This window comes from Antedon bifida, chromosome 6, assembly GCF_963402885.1.
Source record: "Antedon bifida chromosome 6, ecAntBifi1.1, whole genome shotgun sequence".
Classification (NCBI taxonomy): Eukaryota; Metazoa; Echinodermata; class Crinoidea; order Comatulida; family Antedonidae; genus Antedon; species Antedon bifida.
The window spans coordinates 2,579,488-2,596,470 of NC_136231.1; the positions used below are offsets into that span (position 1 = coordinate 2,579,488).

General features: G+C 36.2%; 3 protein-coding genes across 4 annotated transcripts in view; all 3 read right to left on the minus strand.

The window, feature by feature from the left end:
* LOC144845814 (uncharacterized) overlaps nt 1–16,983 on the minus strand; it is a 47,285-nt gene that overhangs the window by 4,967 nt on the left and 25,335 nt on the right. The window lies entirely within an intron of this gene.
* On the minus strand, nt 3,162–11,774 carry LOC144844589 (uncharacterized). 2 transcript variants are annotated; one of them, XM_078701566.1, is made up of 3 exons: nt 10,461–11,774; nt 3,501–3,867; nt 3,162–3,353 (listed from the first exon to the last, which is right to left on the minus strand). In XM_078701566.1, the coding sequence occupies exons 1-3, from the start codon at nt 11,715–11,717 to the stop codon at nt 3,214–3,216; spliced, it is 1,764 nt and encodes a 587-aa protein (XP_078557692.1). In that variant the 5' UTR covers nt 11,718–11,774; the 3' UTR covers nt 3,162–3,213. The 2 variants fall into 2 exon arrangements, with proteins under 2 accessions (XP_078557692.1, XP_078557691.1); XM_078701565.1 differs by having other exon boundaries at nt 3,162–3,867.
* The window catches only part of LOC144845792 (death-associated protein kinase 1-like), a 64,189-nt gene continuing 60,385 nt past the window's right edge, over nt 13,180–16,983 (minus strand). Inside the window, exon 22 of the mRNA XM_078703228.1 lies at nt 13,180–16,933. Within this exon, the coding sequence (XP_078559354.1) occupies nt 15,734–16,933 (1,200 nt within the window). The 3' untranslated portion in view covers nt 13,180–15,733. The remainder of the gene's footprint in view (nt 16,934–16,983) is intronic.

Consider the following 16,983-nt stretch of genomic DNA (forward strand, 5'->3'; position numbering starts at 1 on the left):
ATTTGTGTGATGGTGACGTCAGGTGACGCAAGCGGTACGTAACTACAGCCAATGAGCGTGTTGTTTGACGTTTCAGTTCGCGCAACGCACGCGAAGACATCCCCATAATGTTCTGGTGAGAGTGTTAATTTGTATCCAACAGAGTTTGTTCTTCTTTTCAGGACTTGAGCGTCCATGATTGTATTCTCATTGACCAAACCAGGATGATTTATCTGAACCCAGGACACCGAAAGTGGATTCTGCTTCGACAAAGCTGATGAATCCCAAGAACATCTTAGATTAATTTTTTTACTGCGTTTTCCACGTCTGTTTCGTTTCGCTTCCATGGAGCAATTTGGTTTTGGGAAAACAGTTACGGTATAACCATAATATGGAATATGGTTAGCTATATTACCATCATTTCCTAAGGCACAAACAGCAAAATCATTTGGATGTACAGAATCAGGAGTGACTTTCAAATCGTACGTCATGTTGTTTCGGTCATCGGTTATGTTGTATTTACCTTTGTTTTCAACCATAACGTCAGAGCCATTAGTGATCGTTTTGCCTTGTCCCATACCATTAATTATAAACCAAGTTGGCCATTGACCATCAAGTAGCTTATCGTAGTCACATGATAACGTGACTACGTCGTCTTCAAAGGCTAACAACTCGAAGCTACCTCGTTGACATCCAAAGACAACGCAACAAGAATAGCTTAACAGTGCCGCTATAAAAACAATCCGGGACATCATGATCGTGGTTTGTGTGAAAGTAGAAGATTCTGAAGTATTCTACAACTTTCGATTCAGAGTTATTGGCAGAGTTATCTTATCTTGAGAAATACAAGCTAAGGACTGGCTTCAATAAATATTGTAGACGTAGACACATCCTCCTAAGCGGTGTGTTTAGTTGTTAAACTGCTTTGTAAAGAAATAAATATATCGCGCAGGAAATATCGTACTTGTTGGTATCAGTTGGTACCAACAAAATAGTGTTTACGTTTTACAACCTTCACATGACAATACTACAGGAAGCAATGTACCAGGGACTGTACACGATAAGAAGCATTAGACTATTTCTATAAACAATAAACTATTTCTTGATATTTTTTTTTTATCATTACTGCTTCTTATCATATTAACTATAACTAAAGTACTATACAGTAGTATAGTAGTAACACCCCATACACATACAATAAATGTATCTATTTAGGAAGCATACTCATGTTTGGTCTTATGAAAGTCTGTGGCCATAATTCTTAAGGAATTAACATAAATGGTGACACAAAACCGACTACTGTATATGTAGAAATAAAGCCTTATTTGGCGTAGCAAAACATATTTTTACATGAAGAAAATGTTAAGTATTTCTAAAGAAAATGTGCAAATAGTAACGATTTCATTTTTCAATGTTGTTTCTTGTGAAACCATTGGAACAGCTACTTAATTTACATACTGCCTGATCAGTTGGCATTTGGTTGAGCAGATTTTTGTTCGGTTTTTAATTATATAAACGTTTTTTTACAATTACTAGACTAACAATTACTGAACATAACAAAACAAAACCTGCAATAGAAATACCAATAATAAGAGAAAGATCTGGTTTCTGTACGTCTTCAAAATCAACAGAAAATTGAGCACCGAACGTAGCATTGCCCTCTGTTACAAGACACGTTATATCCAAACCAGTATCAACTAATTCCAATCTATCAATCTGCAAAACATTGTCAGAAATCAGTTTGAAATGATCGCCATCTAATTCCAAAACATCAACGTCATCAATGGTCCATGAGAACACAAAGTCATTGGTCAGAAAGCCAGTCGCATCGCATGTAAACAGGACAATTTCTCCAATAACCAAATCCCCGGTTTGTGTGATGGTGATGTCAGGTGACGTAAGTGGTACGTAACTACAGCCAATAAGCGTGTTGTTTGAAGTTTCAGTTCGCGCAACGCAAGCAAAGGTATCACCGTAATGTTCTGACGAGAGTGTTAATTGGTATTCAGAAGCGTCTGTTGTCGTGCTCAGTTCTGGAACTTGCCGTATTGTTTTCTCATTTAACACATCAGGATGACGTATCTGAACCCAAGACACCAATAGTGTGTTTGGCAAAGCTGATGAATCCCAAGAACATCTTAGATCAACAACCTCACCGCGTTGTGATGTACCACGTCTAGGTTGTTTCACTTTCAACGAACAGTTCGGTTTTTGTAAAACAGACAAAGTATAAAAAAACAAATACTTGGTTGTATTATCCGATAACGCACATGCGTAAATTGACAGACCTGTAGAATCGGTTTTAACATCCAAATTGTACGCCATGTTTTCTCGGTCATCAGTTATGTCGTATTTATTTTGATCAGCCAAGACTTTAGATCCATTAGTGATCACTTCTTCTTCTATGCCGTCTTCTATGTCGTCTTCAGTAGTTCTAACCCAAGCAGCTAACGTTAAATTTAGTTTCTCAATGTTGCTACAATTTAACGTGACTACATCTCCTACGACAGGTCTCCGGATCGTTTGCATCCAAAAGCCACGCAAGAATAATAAGATAACAGCATCACAATCAAAACAACACGGGACATCATGATTCTTGGTTGTTGTAAAGACAAGTTTACTTCAAGTTAGCAAGACTCCTATTTATTTACTACATAACTAGTTCCGCACCCTTTTCCGGATATTATATCGTCAGTGTTAATTCTATCCTAAATTTACTGGTTCTCGGATACAATACATGACTTCAATATCCTACATAATAAGCCTATCTATACCATGATAGATTATGTTAAAATTAATACCATTATAAGAGGATGTTCTTCCTGTCTCGATACAGATCTGTAAGTACATTCATGCATTGACTTAAACAAGTGGCACATTAAACATTTTGGTACAGTACTTCCTTGTGGCGCCATTTTAGATTTGTCCACAATATTTGCTTTCTTAGACTGGGTGCTCGCTTGAAGAACATGAACACAAGTTAAAACTTGTATTAGATTTATGGTTTAAACTTTGGAAAAGATTACTGTTGATTGATGTACAATTATAGTGAATATGGCCACTGGATGAAGCATTTTTGGATATTCAATTATATACATTGAATAATTAAAATGAGTATATAACAAAAGTCATTTTAACAAAGCAAGCATTTGCCAAAATGTCAGAATATAGTAGGCCTACATTCTCTCGTGCTATTCTTTTGTGAAAATAAATATGCATATACCGTTTCATTTTCTACAGCGATTTTGATTCTAGTACAACCATTGGAATATCTGCTTGATATGCATAAGAATCCTTAGATTTGTCCACAGTATTTGCTTTCTTAGACTGGGTGCTCGCTTGAAGAGATTCATATTGTGATGGCAGACGTGGACCTAAATCGGTGTAATTATCATTCGAAGAAGGTCCTTTATTTGCCGATGCTTTTGGTACAGTACTTCCTTGTGGCGCTCTTTTAGATTTGTCCCCAATATTAGCTTTCTTAGACGGAGTGCTTGTTTCAACAGATTCATATTCTGGACCTAAATCAGTGTAATCATCATCATTCGAAGAAGATTCTTTATTTGCCGATGCTTTTGGTACAGTACTTCCTTGTGGCGCCCTTTCAGATTTGTCCCCAGTATTTTCTTTATCAGACTGAGTGCTTGTTTCAACAGATTCATATTCTGGACCTACATCAGTGTAATCATCATTCGAAGAAGGTCCTTTATTTTCCAATGATTTTGCCACAGTACTTCCTTGTGGCGCCCTGTTAGATTTGTCACCAATATTTTCTTTCTCAGACTGAGTGCTTGTTTCAATAGATTCATATTGTGGTCCTAAATCAGTGTAATCATCATTCGAAGAAGGTCCTTTATTTTCCAATGATTTTGGTACATTGCTTCCTTGTGGCGCCCTTTTAAATTTGTTCCCAGTATTTTCTTTCTTAGATTGGGTGCTTGTTTCAATAGATTCATATTGTGGACCTAAATTAATGTAATCATCAATATTTGAAGGAGGTCGTTTATTTGTCGATGCTTTTGATACAGTACTTCTTTTTGGCGCCCATTCCGATTTTCCCCCGGTATTTGTTTTCTTAGACTGGGTGATCGCTTGAAGAGATTCATATTGTGATGGAAGACGTGGACCTAAATCAGTGTAATGATCATTTGACGAAGGTATTTTATCTTTCGATGCTTGTACTGCACTTCTTTGTGGCGCCCATTCCGATTTTCCACCGGTGTTTGCTTTCTTAGACTGGGTGCTCGCTTGAAGAGATTCATATTGTGATGGCAGACGTGGACCTAAATCAGTGTAATCATCATCATTCGAAGAAGATTCTTTATTTGTCAATGTGTTTGGTGTCATTTTAGATTGTGTAGTTTCGTACCCTGCCGGAAATTGTACAGCTAAATAGGAATCATCACCGTCTGATTTTGCTATATTCTGTGTGTTGGTATGAATAGCTTTTTTTTGTTTTCTAGAATTACAAAAACGTTTGGTAACTATTATTAGGCTAAAAATAACAGCCCATGTAAAAACAAAACCTGAAATAACGATAACGATCGAGAGATCGTCAGAGTTTGGTTTTGTCATGTAGTTAACAACAACAGAAAATTGAGCACTAAATGTTAAATTGCCCTCTGAAACAAGACACATTATATCCAAACCATGATCAGCTAATTTCAGTTTATTAATCTTCAAAACATTGTCAGAAATCAGTTTAAAATGATCATCACCGAATTCCATAATATCAACGCCATCTATGGTCCATGAAAACACAAAGTCATCAGTCAGAAAGCCAGTCACATTACATGTAAACAACAGAATTTCTCCAATAACAGAATCCCCGGTTGGTGTGATGGTGACGTCAGGTGGCGTAAGCGGTACGTAACTGCAGCCAATGAGCGTGTTGTTTGACGTTTCTGTTCGCGCAACGCAAACGAATGTATCACCGTAATGTTCTGGTGAGAGTGTTAATTGGTATTCAGAAGCGTCTGTTGCCGTGTTCAGTTCTGGGAGTTCCATTATCCTATCTTCATCTAGCACATCAGGATGACGTATCTGAACCCACGACACCAAGAGTGGCTTTGACAAAGCTGATGAATTCCAAGAACATCTCAGAGCAACATTCTCACCGCGTTGTGATGTACCACGTTTTGGCGGGTTAAATTTCATCGAACAGTTTGGGTTTGGTAAAACAGTTAAAGAATACAAATTATGTACTCTACGATCTGATGCACAGATATATAGCTCTGTTGAAGAATTTTTAATAATTTTAATTTCTAAATTGTATGTCATGTTTTCCGGCTCATTAGTTAAGCTGTATTTATTTTCATCAGCCTCGATTTCAGAGCCATTGGTGATTGTCACGAAGTTCAATTTACCATCAATTGTAACCCATGTTTGTGTAAAAGTTAAATTTAATGGATCATCGTAGCTACACTTCAACGTGACTGAATCATCTGTGATGGCTAATAGCTCACCAGATCGTCGGCATTCAAAAACAACGCAAGGATAATAAGTTAATAGTGTTGTTATGTTTTTAACAGCAACAGAAAATTGTGCACTAAAAGTAAAATTATCCTCTGTAACAAGGCACGTTATATTCAAACCGTGATCAACGAATTTCAGTTTATTAATCTTTAAAACATTGTTAGAAATCAGTTTAAAATGATCATCGTCTAATTCCATAATATTAACCTCATCTATGGTCCATGAGAACACAAAGTCATTGGTCAGAAAGCCAGACACATTGCACGTAAACAACAGAATTTCTCCAATAACAGAATCCCCGGTTTGTGTGATGGTGATGTCAGGTGACGTAAGTGGTACGTAACTGCAGCCTATAAGCGTGTTGTTTGACGTTTCTGTTCGCGCAACGCACGCGAAGGTATCGCCGTAATGTTCTGGTGAGAGTGTTAATTGATATTGAGAAGTGTTTGTGGTCGTGTTCAGTTCTGGGAGTTCCATTATCCTTTCTTCATCTAACACATCAGGATGACGTATCTGAACCCACGACACCAAGAGTGGCTTTGACAAAGCTGATGAATTCCAAGAACATCTTAGATCAACATTCTCACCGCGTTGTGATGTACCACGTTTTGGCGGGTTCACTTTCATCAAGCAGTTTGGGTTTGGTAAAACAGTTAAAGAATATAAATTATGTAAATTACGACCTGATGCACAGATATATAGCTCTGTTGAAGAATCCGTAGAATCAGTTCTAATTTCTAAATTGTATGTCATGTTTTCAGGCTCATTAGTTAAGCTGTATTTATTTTTATCAGCCTCGATTTCAGAGCCACTTGTGATTTTCACCTCGTTCAATTCATGATCAAAGTTAATCCAAGTTACCACCATTTGCTTATCGTAGGTACAATTTAAAGTAACTACATCTTCTACGAAGGCTAAGAACTCACCAGATCGTTGGCATCCAGTACGAGCGCAAAGTACTGTTATGTCTTGAACAGCACCAAAAATTTGAGAACTGAAGGTGATATCATCCTCTGTAACAAGACACATTATATCCAAATCTTTAAAAACTAATTTCAGTTTAAAAATGCTAAGTATATTGTCAGAAATAAATCTAACAAAATTCCGGTAGTTATCTAATTCCGTAATATTAACCCCATCTATGGTCCAAGAGAACACAAAGTCATCAGTCAGAAAACCAGTCGCATTACACGTAATCAAACTTTCGTAATTAACATAGTTTTCGGTTTGTGTGATGGTGACGTCAGGTGACGTAAGTGGTACATAACTGCAGCCAATAAGCGTGTTGTCAGAGTGTTCAGTTTTCGCAACGCATGCAAAGGTATCACCGTAATATTCTGGTGAGAGTTTTAATTTGTATCCAAAAGAGTTTGTTCTGGTCTTGAACTCATCAGCTTTTATGATCATATCATCTAAATGATCTATATGAATCCAAGCCACAAAGAGTGGCTTTTGCAAAGCTGATGGCACGTTCCAATCACAACTCAAATAAACAGAATTGCCGAGTTGTGATACACCGATACCACGTCTTGGTTGTTCTGCTTTTAACGAGCAGTTTGGTTTTGCTAAAACAGTTAAATAGTACAAATAATACAGATCGTTTGCACGGTCACCATCTGATAAAGCACAGCTGTAAGCTAATGAATCTGGAGAAGAAGTTATAATTTTTAAATTGTATGCCATATTGTCTTGGTCATCAGTTAAGTGGTATTTTTTTGGATCAACCACAATTTCAGAACCATTCATAATTGTCACGGTGTTCACTTCACCATCAATTATAAACCAAGTTGGCCTTAAATTTGAATTTAATGGATCATCGTAACTACAATTTAACGTGACTACATCTTCTACGAAGGCTAACAGCTCACCGAAGAGAGATAAATAAAATTGAGCACTGAATGTAATATTGCCCTCTGTAACAAGACACTTTATATCCAAACCATCATCAGCTAATTTAAGTGGATTAATCTTCAAAACATTGTCAGAAATCAGTTTAAAATGATCATCGTCTAATTCCATAATATCAACGCCATCAATGGTCCACGAGAACACGAAGTCATCGGTCAAAAAGCCAGTCGCATTGCACGTAAACAGCACAGTTTTCCCAATAACCAAATATCCGATTTGTGCGATAGTGATGTCAGGTGACGTAAGTGGTACGTAACTACAGCCAATGATCGTGTTGTTTGACGTTTCAGTTCGCGCAACGCAAGCTAAGGTATCACCGTAATGTTCTGGTGAGAGTGTTAGTTGGTATTCAGAAGCGTCTGTTGCCGTGTTCAGTTCTGGAACTTCCATTATTGTTTTCTCATCTAACACATCAGGATGACGTATCCGAACCCAAGACACCAAGAGTGTGTTTGGCAAAGCTGATGAATCCCAAGAACATCTTAGATCAACATGCTCACCGCGTTGTGATGTACCACGTCTAGGTTTCGCTTTCAACGAACAGTTCGGTTTTTGTAAAACAGTCAAAGTATACAAACACGCATGCTTAGTTGTATCGATAACATCCGATAACGCACATGCGTAAATTGATAGACCTGTAGAATCGGTTTTAACATCCAAATTGTATGCCATGTTTTCTCGGTCATCAGTTAAGTCGTATTTATTTTGATCAGCCAAGATTTTAGATCCATTAGTGATCATTTTTTCTTCTACTGGAAAGTTCGCTCGCTCCCCGTTTTCGATAGCTATAGCCCAATAAGCTACCGTTAAAGTTAGTTTCTCAGTGTAGCTACAATTTAACGTGACTACATCTCCTACGACGGCTAACAGGTCTCCGGATCGTTGGCACCCAAAAACAACACAAGGATAAGAAGTTAATAGTACCGTCATAAAAACAACACAGAGCATCATGATTATTAGTTGATTTGCCGTTTCGAATTATCAAGGCTACTATTAACTGTACTCCTATCGCCGCAAGATTATTTCGTATTTTTGTCAAGAGTTAATCCTGAAAAAATTTTCAATTAACAGGCAACACCAGTAGAAACACAACAAATGTTAATTGCTTCAATATAATACAATGATGATAGATATGTTAATACCAAAACAGATATTCTACATATCGCGAAACAAATCAACAAAGTGTTCTTTCTTTCGCAGATTCATGTTCAGTGTGTTGGCTTTAATAAATGACGCATTTAAACATTTCAAAGTTACTTTGAAGGATTGGCTTAAATATAATTGACTGATTCTCATGTTAAAACAAGGAAAGGAAAAACTGAAAATGACTAGAAACAATGCAGCTCATGTTTAAGGGTACTAGACGAAAAGTTGTATCCTGGTCATCTATCTGGTTATAATGCTTCATGTTTTTTTACGATTACGTACCGAAAAGAGTAACGATTTAATCTTGAAAATCTAAGAGTAATTTTTAAGAAGACTTGTTTCACGTGGAGGTTGTCAGGATAATCAGTAATTCGGAAAGCGGGAATATATGGGTCACAAAACCGAAGCATTATGTTTCTCACTCTCTAGTTAAATTGAAACCTCAACGTTTAGTAAGTAAGTAGTAAATGTAAGTGTTATCATGGATATTATATTCTAAACACTCAAACTTCAAGACAACAAGAGGTTATTCAAAACGATATATTAAACTAAAGAAGGATACTAAGAAATATAATAGTGCAACATATACCATTACATGAGTACTTTGTTGACCGGATAGCTAACGCTCTTTAATGATGCACTGTCGGGGCGGAAACACTATTGATAAATCATTTTTTTTAATGAAGTCCGATTTTCAGTGCTGTTTTCCAAATACTACAGTATTTTCCCAGTATCATAGGAATATTTGGTAATACAGCATCTCATGTGGTGCTTGTATCATGTAGGATTAGGTTATTTCACTGTATATGGTATTATATAACATCTAAATAGATTCCTGTCATTTGATTGGACGATTGTGGGTCAAATGGCATGCAATAAATACGTACTATTTAACGATCGTTAAATAGAACTTTTTTCGTGTACGAAAAAAAAATTGTTTCGCTTGCGGAAAACATTTTTTAAATACCATTACTTTAGAAATCCAACAGCGCCGTCTATTTTGTACTTCTGCCGCGATGTTACGAGTGTGAATCTCGTATCGCGACAGAGTACATTTTTTGAGAGATATTATTATGTACTAATTTCAGAACATAAAAGGAATTTAAATTATCTTTAGATCGTTTGTATGATTTTGATTAAATTAATGGGAACAATACTATAAAAGACGTGGAATCGTTGGGAAAAAAACCCAGAATTAGCCTACATCAGTTTCAGTTGCCTGGCAAAGTTGCGTTTGTAGCCTAGTAGAAGGCCAAGGCCTATGAAGAAGGGTGAAGAAAAATATGCCACTCAGCAAACCAAAGGTATAGTACGACACATTATAAACAAAAGCCGCCGTTTCTTTAACACAATGACAATAATATAACATGGGACTCGATTCCTAAACGGACCAGGACCTGACCAACATAAGCAACGTAATATACAGGACACACCATTTTCTAATTACCAGTACATAGACTACAATTACAAAAGCAATTTAAAAAATACAAATATTTTATACTAAATAATTAAAACAAAAATAATGAAATAAAATAGTGGCGTTAAAGTACATTTGCATAAACTGTGTCTCTTTCTAAAGCGATTTTAATCCCAGTCACTGGTTCTGCATAATCATACACATGTGCATAGTCATTGGGAACAGTTGTTTGATTTGCATAATGAGACCCTTCGGATTTGTCCACAGTATTTGCTTTCTTAGACTGGGTGTTCGCTTGAAGAGATTCATATTGTGATGAAAGACGTGGACCTAAATCGGTGTAATCATCATTCGAAGAAGATCCTTTATTTGTCGATGTTTTTGGTGCAGTAGTCTTTCTTCCTTGTGGCGCTCTTTTAGATGTGTCCCCACTATTTGCTTTCTTAGACTGGGTGCTCGATTGAACAGATTCGTATTGTGGGCCTAAATCAGTGTAATCATCATTCGAAGAAGATTCTCTATTTGCCGATGCTTTTGGCGCCCTTTCAGATTTTCCAGACTGTAAAGTTTCGTAGGCCGATGGAGAGTGAGGATATTGCAAGGCTAAATATGAATCATCACCATCTGAAGTACTATTTTGAGCGTTTTCTTTTGCCAGATTCTGTGTGTTGGTATGAGTACCCTCTTTTATTTTTCTAGAATTACAAAAACGTTTGATAACAATTACAAGCCCAACAATGACAGCACATACCACAACAAAACCTGCAATGGAAATACCAGTAACTACAGATATAGGCCTATTATCAGAGTTTGGTTCCGGCATGTCTTGGACAGCAACTGAAAATTGAGCACTGAATGTGATATCGTCCTCTGTAACAAGACACTTTATATCCAAACCATCATCAGCTAATTTAAGTTTATTAATCTTCAAAACATTGTCAGAGATCAGTTTAAAATGATCATCCTCTAATTCCATAATATTAACACCATCTATGGTCCACGAAAACACAAAATCATTGGTCAGAAAGCCAGACACATTGCACGTAAATAGCGCAATTTCACCAATAGCAGAATCCCCGTTTTGTGTAATGGTGATGTCGGGTGGCGTAAGTGCTACGTAACTGCAGCCAATGATTGTGTTGTTTGATGTTTCTGTTCGCGCAACGCACGCGAAGGTATCACCATAATGTTCTGGTGAGAGTGTTAATTGATATTGAGAAGTGTTTTTTGCCGTGTTCAGTTCTGGAACTTCCATTATCCTGTCTTCATTCAATACATCAGGATGATGTATCTGAATCCAAGACACCAAGAGTGGCTTTGACAAAGCTGACGAATTCCAAGAACATCTTAGATCAATTTTCTTACCGCGTTGTGATGTACCACGTCTCGGTTGTTTCGCTTTTAACGAGCATTTTGGTTTTGGTAAAACAGTTAAAGAATATCCATAATATAATTCGGTTGCACTCTCACCATCCGATAATGAACAGACGTAAAGCTTAGGTAGATCCGTAGAATCTGTTTTAATTTCCAGATTATATGTCATTTCTTCTCGATCATCTGTTAAGCTGTATTTAGTTTGATCAGCAACGACTTGAGAGCCGTTAGTGATTGTTCCCGATTCACTGGCAATTGTAACCCAAGATAGCGTCAAACTTGAATTAAATTTCTCATCGTAGCTACAATTTAACGTGACTACATCTTCAACGATGGCTAACAGCTCACCAGATCTTTGGCACCCAAAAGCAACATAAGAAACACAGGTTAACAATATCAACACAACACGGGATGCCATACTTCTTGGTGGTGACTCCTACTGTGAATAAGTCTAGTTCGAATTTGTGAGATTCCCCCAAAGTATACAGTACCGGATGTCATTGTCATAGTCTAATCCTCCTATCCTGAACTTGCCGATTAATGGCTACTGCTACAAGAACAGACAATCGCAATCGCTTCAATACCGTATGCAATCACAACATATACATTTAATAACACCAGTTAAGAGGATTATTCGGCTTAATTCGATACAAATCACAAATATTTACGAATTCAGTGTTGTGGCTTAACGCATTGACATATCAAAAGTTTGAATTGTTGGTGGTTCATTTTCTTTTTAGGGTTTATAAAGAATTAGATGATCAAATAAAAGGCAAATGAATTAACAGATTGAAACCAGGAAAAGGGAAACAATGACAACCTGATTTAGGGTTATTTTACGACGAACTACAAACACAATCATTTTATCTTAAAAGAATGAGTCACGTATCTAAAAACAACACAACACGGATTTTATTTTTCGCACGGAAATAAAATAATTTCACATTCGCCCCGGCGACTTACTACGTCATTTGTGGTGAACAGCCGCGGTTAACCTCGAGAAGTGTGTAGCTACATTTTTCTATTCGCATCGATGCATAACGGCGGGTACCTTTTCTAATAAGATACAATGAAAAAAAAAAAAACAATATACGAAATAATTATTATTCACATTCTGAAACTGTGAAAATGTTTATTAAAAGTCAACACGAATATAAATCCAGGACTAGATTAAAACTTATTAAATGGTATATCTTTAATCTGCCGGATTCTTTATTTATGACGGCTCATAAACATGATAGGTAAGGACTTAACGTTTACTGTTTTTGTAGGCCTATATTAAAAGTTATTATATAGGCCTGATTAATGTACTGATAATCCAGGCTATAAATGCTGGCCATCATATTCCCTTATATACTGAATATGATATAACAATCAGAACCTTGTAAAACAGAAGTAACTTTTGGATAATAATAAAAATAAAAATTAATTAAAAGTAATAAATAAAAATGCACATTGTAGGCATATCCATTGTTTATTATAAACTGAAAAACAAAACAGTTTTAGAGGAAATATTTTGATTTCACGCGACGCTCAAAATGGCATTTCGTTAATTTTATGTTAGGGACGTACATTACTTGCAAAATTAGTAAATTGATACATATTTAATATAAAGTAACTGTATAATTACAAGGTTACTATAAATAGTGTACAGTCCTATAGCAATGCATTTGAATATAAATAGGAACATTTTACTGATCCAGGATTCAACGGGGCTTAATATAAATATGAGTAATAGACACTTGACCCAGAAAATCAAGGAAACAAGTAATTTAAACTTATGTAACTGGAAGACAATGATAACATTCTTTTATATTGCAAAGCATAACTATGGAGGTAACCAGACCTGGTATAATAATTTTGGCGACATAAATACCGTATTATATAATATTCTTGGAGTACTAACAGTACATTTGTACTCAAATCTTCACGTTTATTTAAAGCTCCAGGTTTAAACTTCTATTGTAAAGTATGAACCTTTGCAAAAACATTGATAATAACTTCCTCGTCAGCGGTAAAGCAGAACGAGCGAGGTTAAATAAGCTTCTTCTCTTTTTTAGAGAGTAGTAGTAGTAGTGGCACATGAAATATGGAAACTTTATTCCCGGAGCTGCCCTTAATCAACAATCCTAATCACAGTGGTTTAATCTTTATAAGGGAAACTGGAGGGAGAAAAGAAACCAAGATAATAACTTAATTTTTTTTAAATATGCTTTTAAAACTATTGGAATGATTAACATAAAATAAACAAACTATATTCCTAAGTTTAAAAGTAACCTAATATTAATATTAGGAAATTGAATAATAATAATGAGTGGACAGACATAGCACCATGCGAATTATTAGCACCGTGTTTTTAATTAAAAAGAAAAACTTTTAGAAAAGTTTCCCATTTCTTATTTTAAGTTATCTTAACAGATTTCAAAGAGAGTACCCAGCTACAGTAGAACCTCTATTAGGCGGACATCTTCGGGACACAAAGTGTTCCCGTATTATGAAAGCTCATATGTGACAATGCTGTAAAAGCTTTTAAACTTTTGATCACAACATTAAGCCCTAAAATTATTTTCGACGAAGGTAAATTTATACTAGTGTCGTCTAAATTGTTTTACAGGGTTAGCCGTAAACCCCTCGTTACTTTCACGGGAAAGTGCCCTCTTAATTGGGATGTTCAAAAGAAATGGATGGTTCAAGTATACAATCAAGTGGAAGAATTTTTCCGAGGAGTAAACAACTTTGTTTCAGAAGAAAACAGATACTTTGGCAACAAAGTTGTGCACTGTAGGAATAACGTGGCAGACCAAAAAGAATACACACAACCTGGGTCTTTGACAGAAGAGCATCACAACACCAAAAGAACCCAGTTTTGAAATGACTGTTTAGTGGTTAAATGTAAATCGTACTTTAAAAACTTTTGCCGAATAAATATTATTATTATTATAAATTCTCAAAAGCCGACCAGGCCTATTTACTTATAGCAGTTTTGATGCTAGTCTCAAGTTTGAAAGGGTACTGTAGAAAAATGAGTTTAATCAAATGGTTTATTTGAAACCTACGAACCCACTGGCTACGGCTTCTGGTTCTATAAGTCAAATATCATATACAGTATTTTATTATTTTAGGCGTAAATGGAAAACAGGATTAGTAGCCACATAATTATTTATTTAATTTCACTATAAGATCTTACAATTTTGAGTCTGCTAACGAACAGTATGGTAAAATCTTGGCAGCATAAACAAATTTACAGAAAAAGAAAAACCCACTATGCAACTTTGCATGACCCATCTTCATAATAGGCGGATCCAGTTCCGTTTTAGCATAATGTTTTAGCCATAAGTCATTACTTCAAAATCCTGGATCCGCCACCGATCCCCGATTTTTAATACTCATAATACACGGTAAAACTTTGGTTACGGAAAACAAGAAATTAAATCAACGAACATTAAAACACAGAGATATATAAAATATAAAAAAAATTGCACTGGAGTTAGTTTGTACACGTTATGATAATATAAATCATTGCATATACAACTAATATTGTATATGCATGTTCATATTGTATATGCATATTCATATTGTATATGCATATTGTATATACAATTAATATTTTATATGCATATTCATATTGTATATACATATTCATATTGTATATGCATATTCATATTGTATATGCATATTTAATTCTATACCAATATTTACAATTGCATTATAGTTTGATCGTTTATCATACATTACACATTTACAAACAATGGAGGTACAGCAGGAAAAAGTAAAATTGCAATTATTTCACTCTACCCTGGTTATAATATCATGGTACAAGGATATATGGTTTCTTTTGAGATGGATATAATGATTGGCACCTTTAATAACATAATATATGATTACTTTGTATCTATGACTACCATAAACCCAACTATATTGCAGTAAATGATTCTATTAAATATGTTTGTATGCACCAGAAGAGAGTTGTCAGTATTATACCTTGTTAGAATCTGTAACCAGGTTATTAACTGTGGTAACTGGATGTGTAGTTTCAACTGTGACCTGATAAAACTGCATTTAGTGCTCTGGATAACAACATTGACCTGGTTACTTGCAGTGAACTGGATACAAGTAGTTATATACTAGCAGTAACCTGGTAACTAGATTGGTTACCAGGTTATGCGAAGTGCTTTGAACAATAACTAGTAGTAGTAACCTGGTAACCAGCAGTGACATGGTTATCAGTTTGCTTGGAAAACAACCAGCATTTACAACTTGATAACTAGTGTTGACCTGGATATGAGTAGTGACCTGAATCTCTATAAATCCAGCAGTAATGTTGACCAGTATAACATTGCCTAGAACAAACCAGAAAGTAACCAGTAGTAACCTGGTAACTAGTGATGACCTGGTAATGAGCTTGCAGTGCAGTTATCATTTAGTCACCATTAGTCACCTTGATACAACACTACAACTTGAAGTTGTACTTGTTCTTTGTGCTTCCTCAGTTATTTGACTTTCAGGAACAAATCTAAACAATGGCGCCGTCTCTAAAATGACCCTGGCTGCATCCTCACGTACAAGATCTCTAAGATGTTCAATCAGTTTTCCGATAGTGTTCTCTGGATCTGCACCCCATTCCATCAAGGTTCTAACCGTAGGACTGTCAGACTCGTCTTTACTGAACGGCCTGTTGGTAGTGTCCAGGTCTGGAATCTTTTCTACCAAGCCAATAGTTACTGCTAAAAGACACCAGTCTTTCCCCATTGGATCTGGAGGATCTAATAACATACTTAACTGTCTGAGTGTGTATGGATGTAACTGAGACACATGCAAATGTGGTCCAGGTACAATGTTTGCATCGACTTCAGTGCTTCCAAAGAAAAGTAAATCTAAGAACTCTTCATTTGTGTCGGTAACCTCATTATACATGCTGATCTGATGCTCTTGAAGAGTCTTGTAGATCTTTTTGCCTTCATAAGCCATAAGACATCTGTGATGCTCTTTTAATTGGGCAGCACTGATGATGTCACGGTTTAACAGTAACCCTGGGTATAGCTCTGCAAACACCTGTTCAACCAGGTGTACTAAGTCTTCCATGAAGACAAAGCAGCCCTGTTGGGCATCTTCTAGCCCTCTAACAACAATCTCTACACTCTGTCCTTCATTCGTTAGTGACAACAACGCTTCCATTGAAGCAGTCGAACACTTGGCACCATGACGCCATAAAATAAGCTCAGTCTCTGGATCATCAACGTCCTGGTGGAAGTTCCTTCTTAAGGCCACCTGTATTTCTGCAAATGCTCCTATAGGTAAAACACACCCACTGTCTGAGAGCTGGAGTCGAGTTCCTCCATAAACCATACAACTGTCGCCCTGCTTCTCCCAGATTAATGGCGGACGTTTGGTGTACAAGAGCGATGGGAACTCACAGACAGCTCCATGAACACATATATCCATTGCTTCGAGCAATTGTATAATGTCTGTAACTTCAGCTTGAGGGAACATTGACTGCATGTAATGAACACTGTATAAACCATATGGCTGGTCAGAGAACTCAAAAGATAGAAGTTGACCTAACACAATTGAGGTCATCCATCGTGGTTCAATTAACATAAGATCATGCAGCAAATCATTTTTAAAGTGATGTACCTGAAAAAAAAAAAAAAAGGTTTAAGTAGAATTTTTTAACAAACTGTTCT

Excerpts from the sequence above, each read along its gene's own strand:
- LOC144844589 (XM_078701565.1), bottom strand. The coding sequence starts at position 11,717 with ATGGCATCCCGTGTTGTGTTGATATTGTTAACCTGTGTTTCTTATGTT. Across the intron at positions 3,868-10,460 it reads GAAAATCTGAAAGGGCGCCA|CAAGGAAGCAATGTACCAAA; the intron begins AAAGCATCGGCA and ends AAAAGGGCGCCA.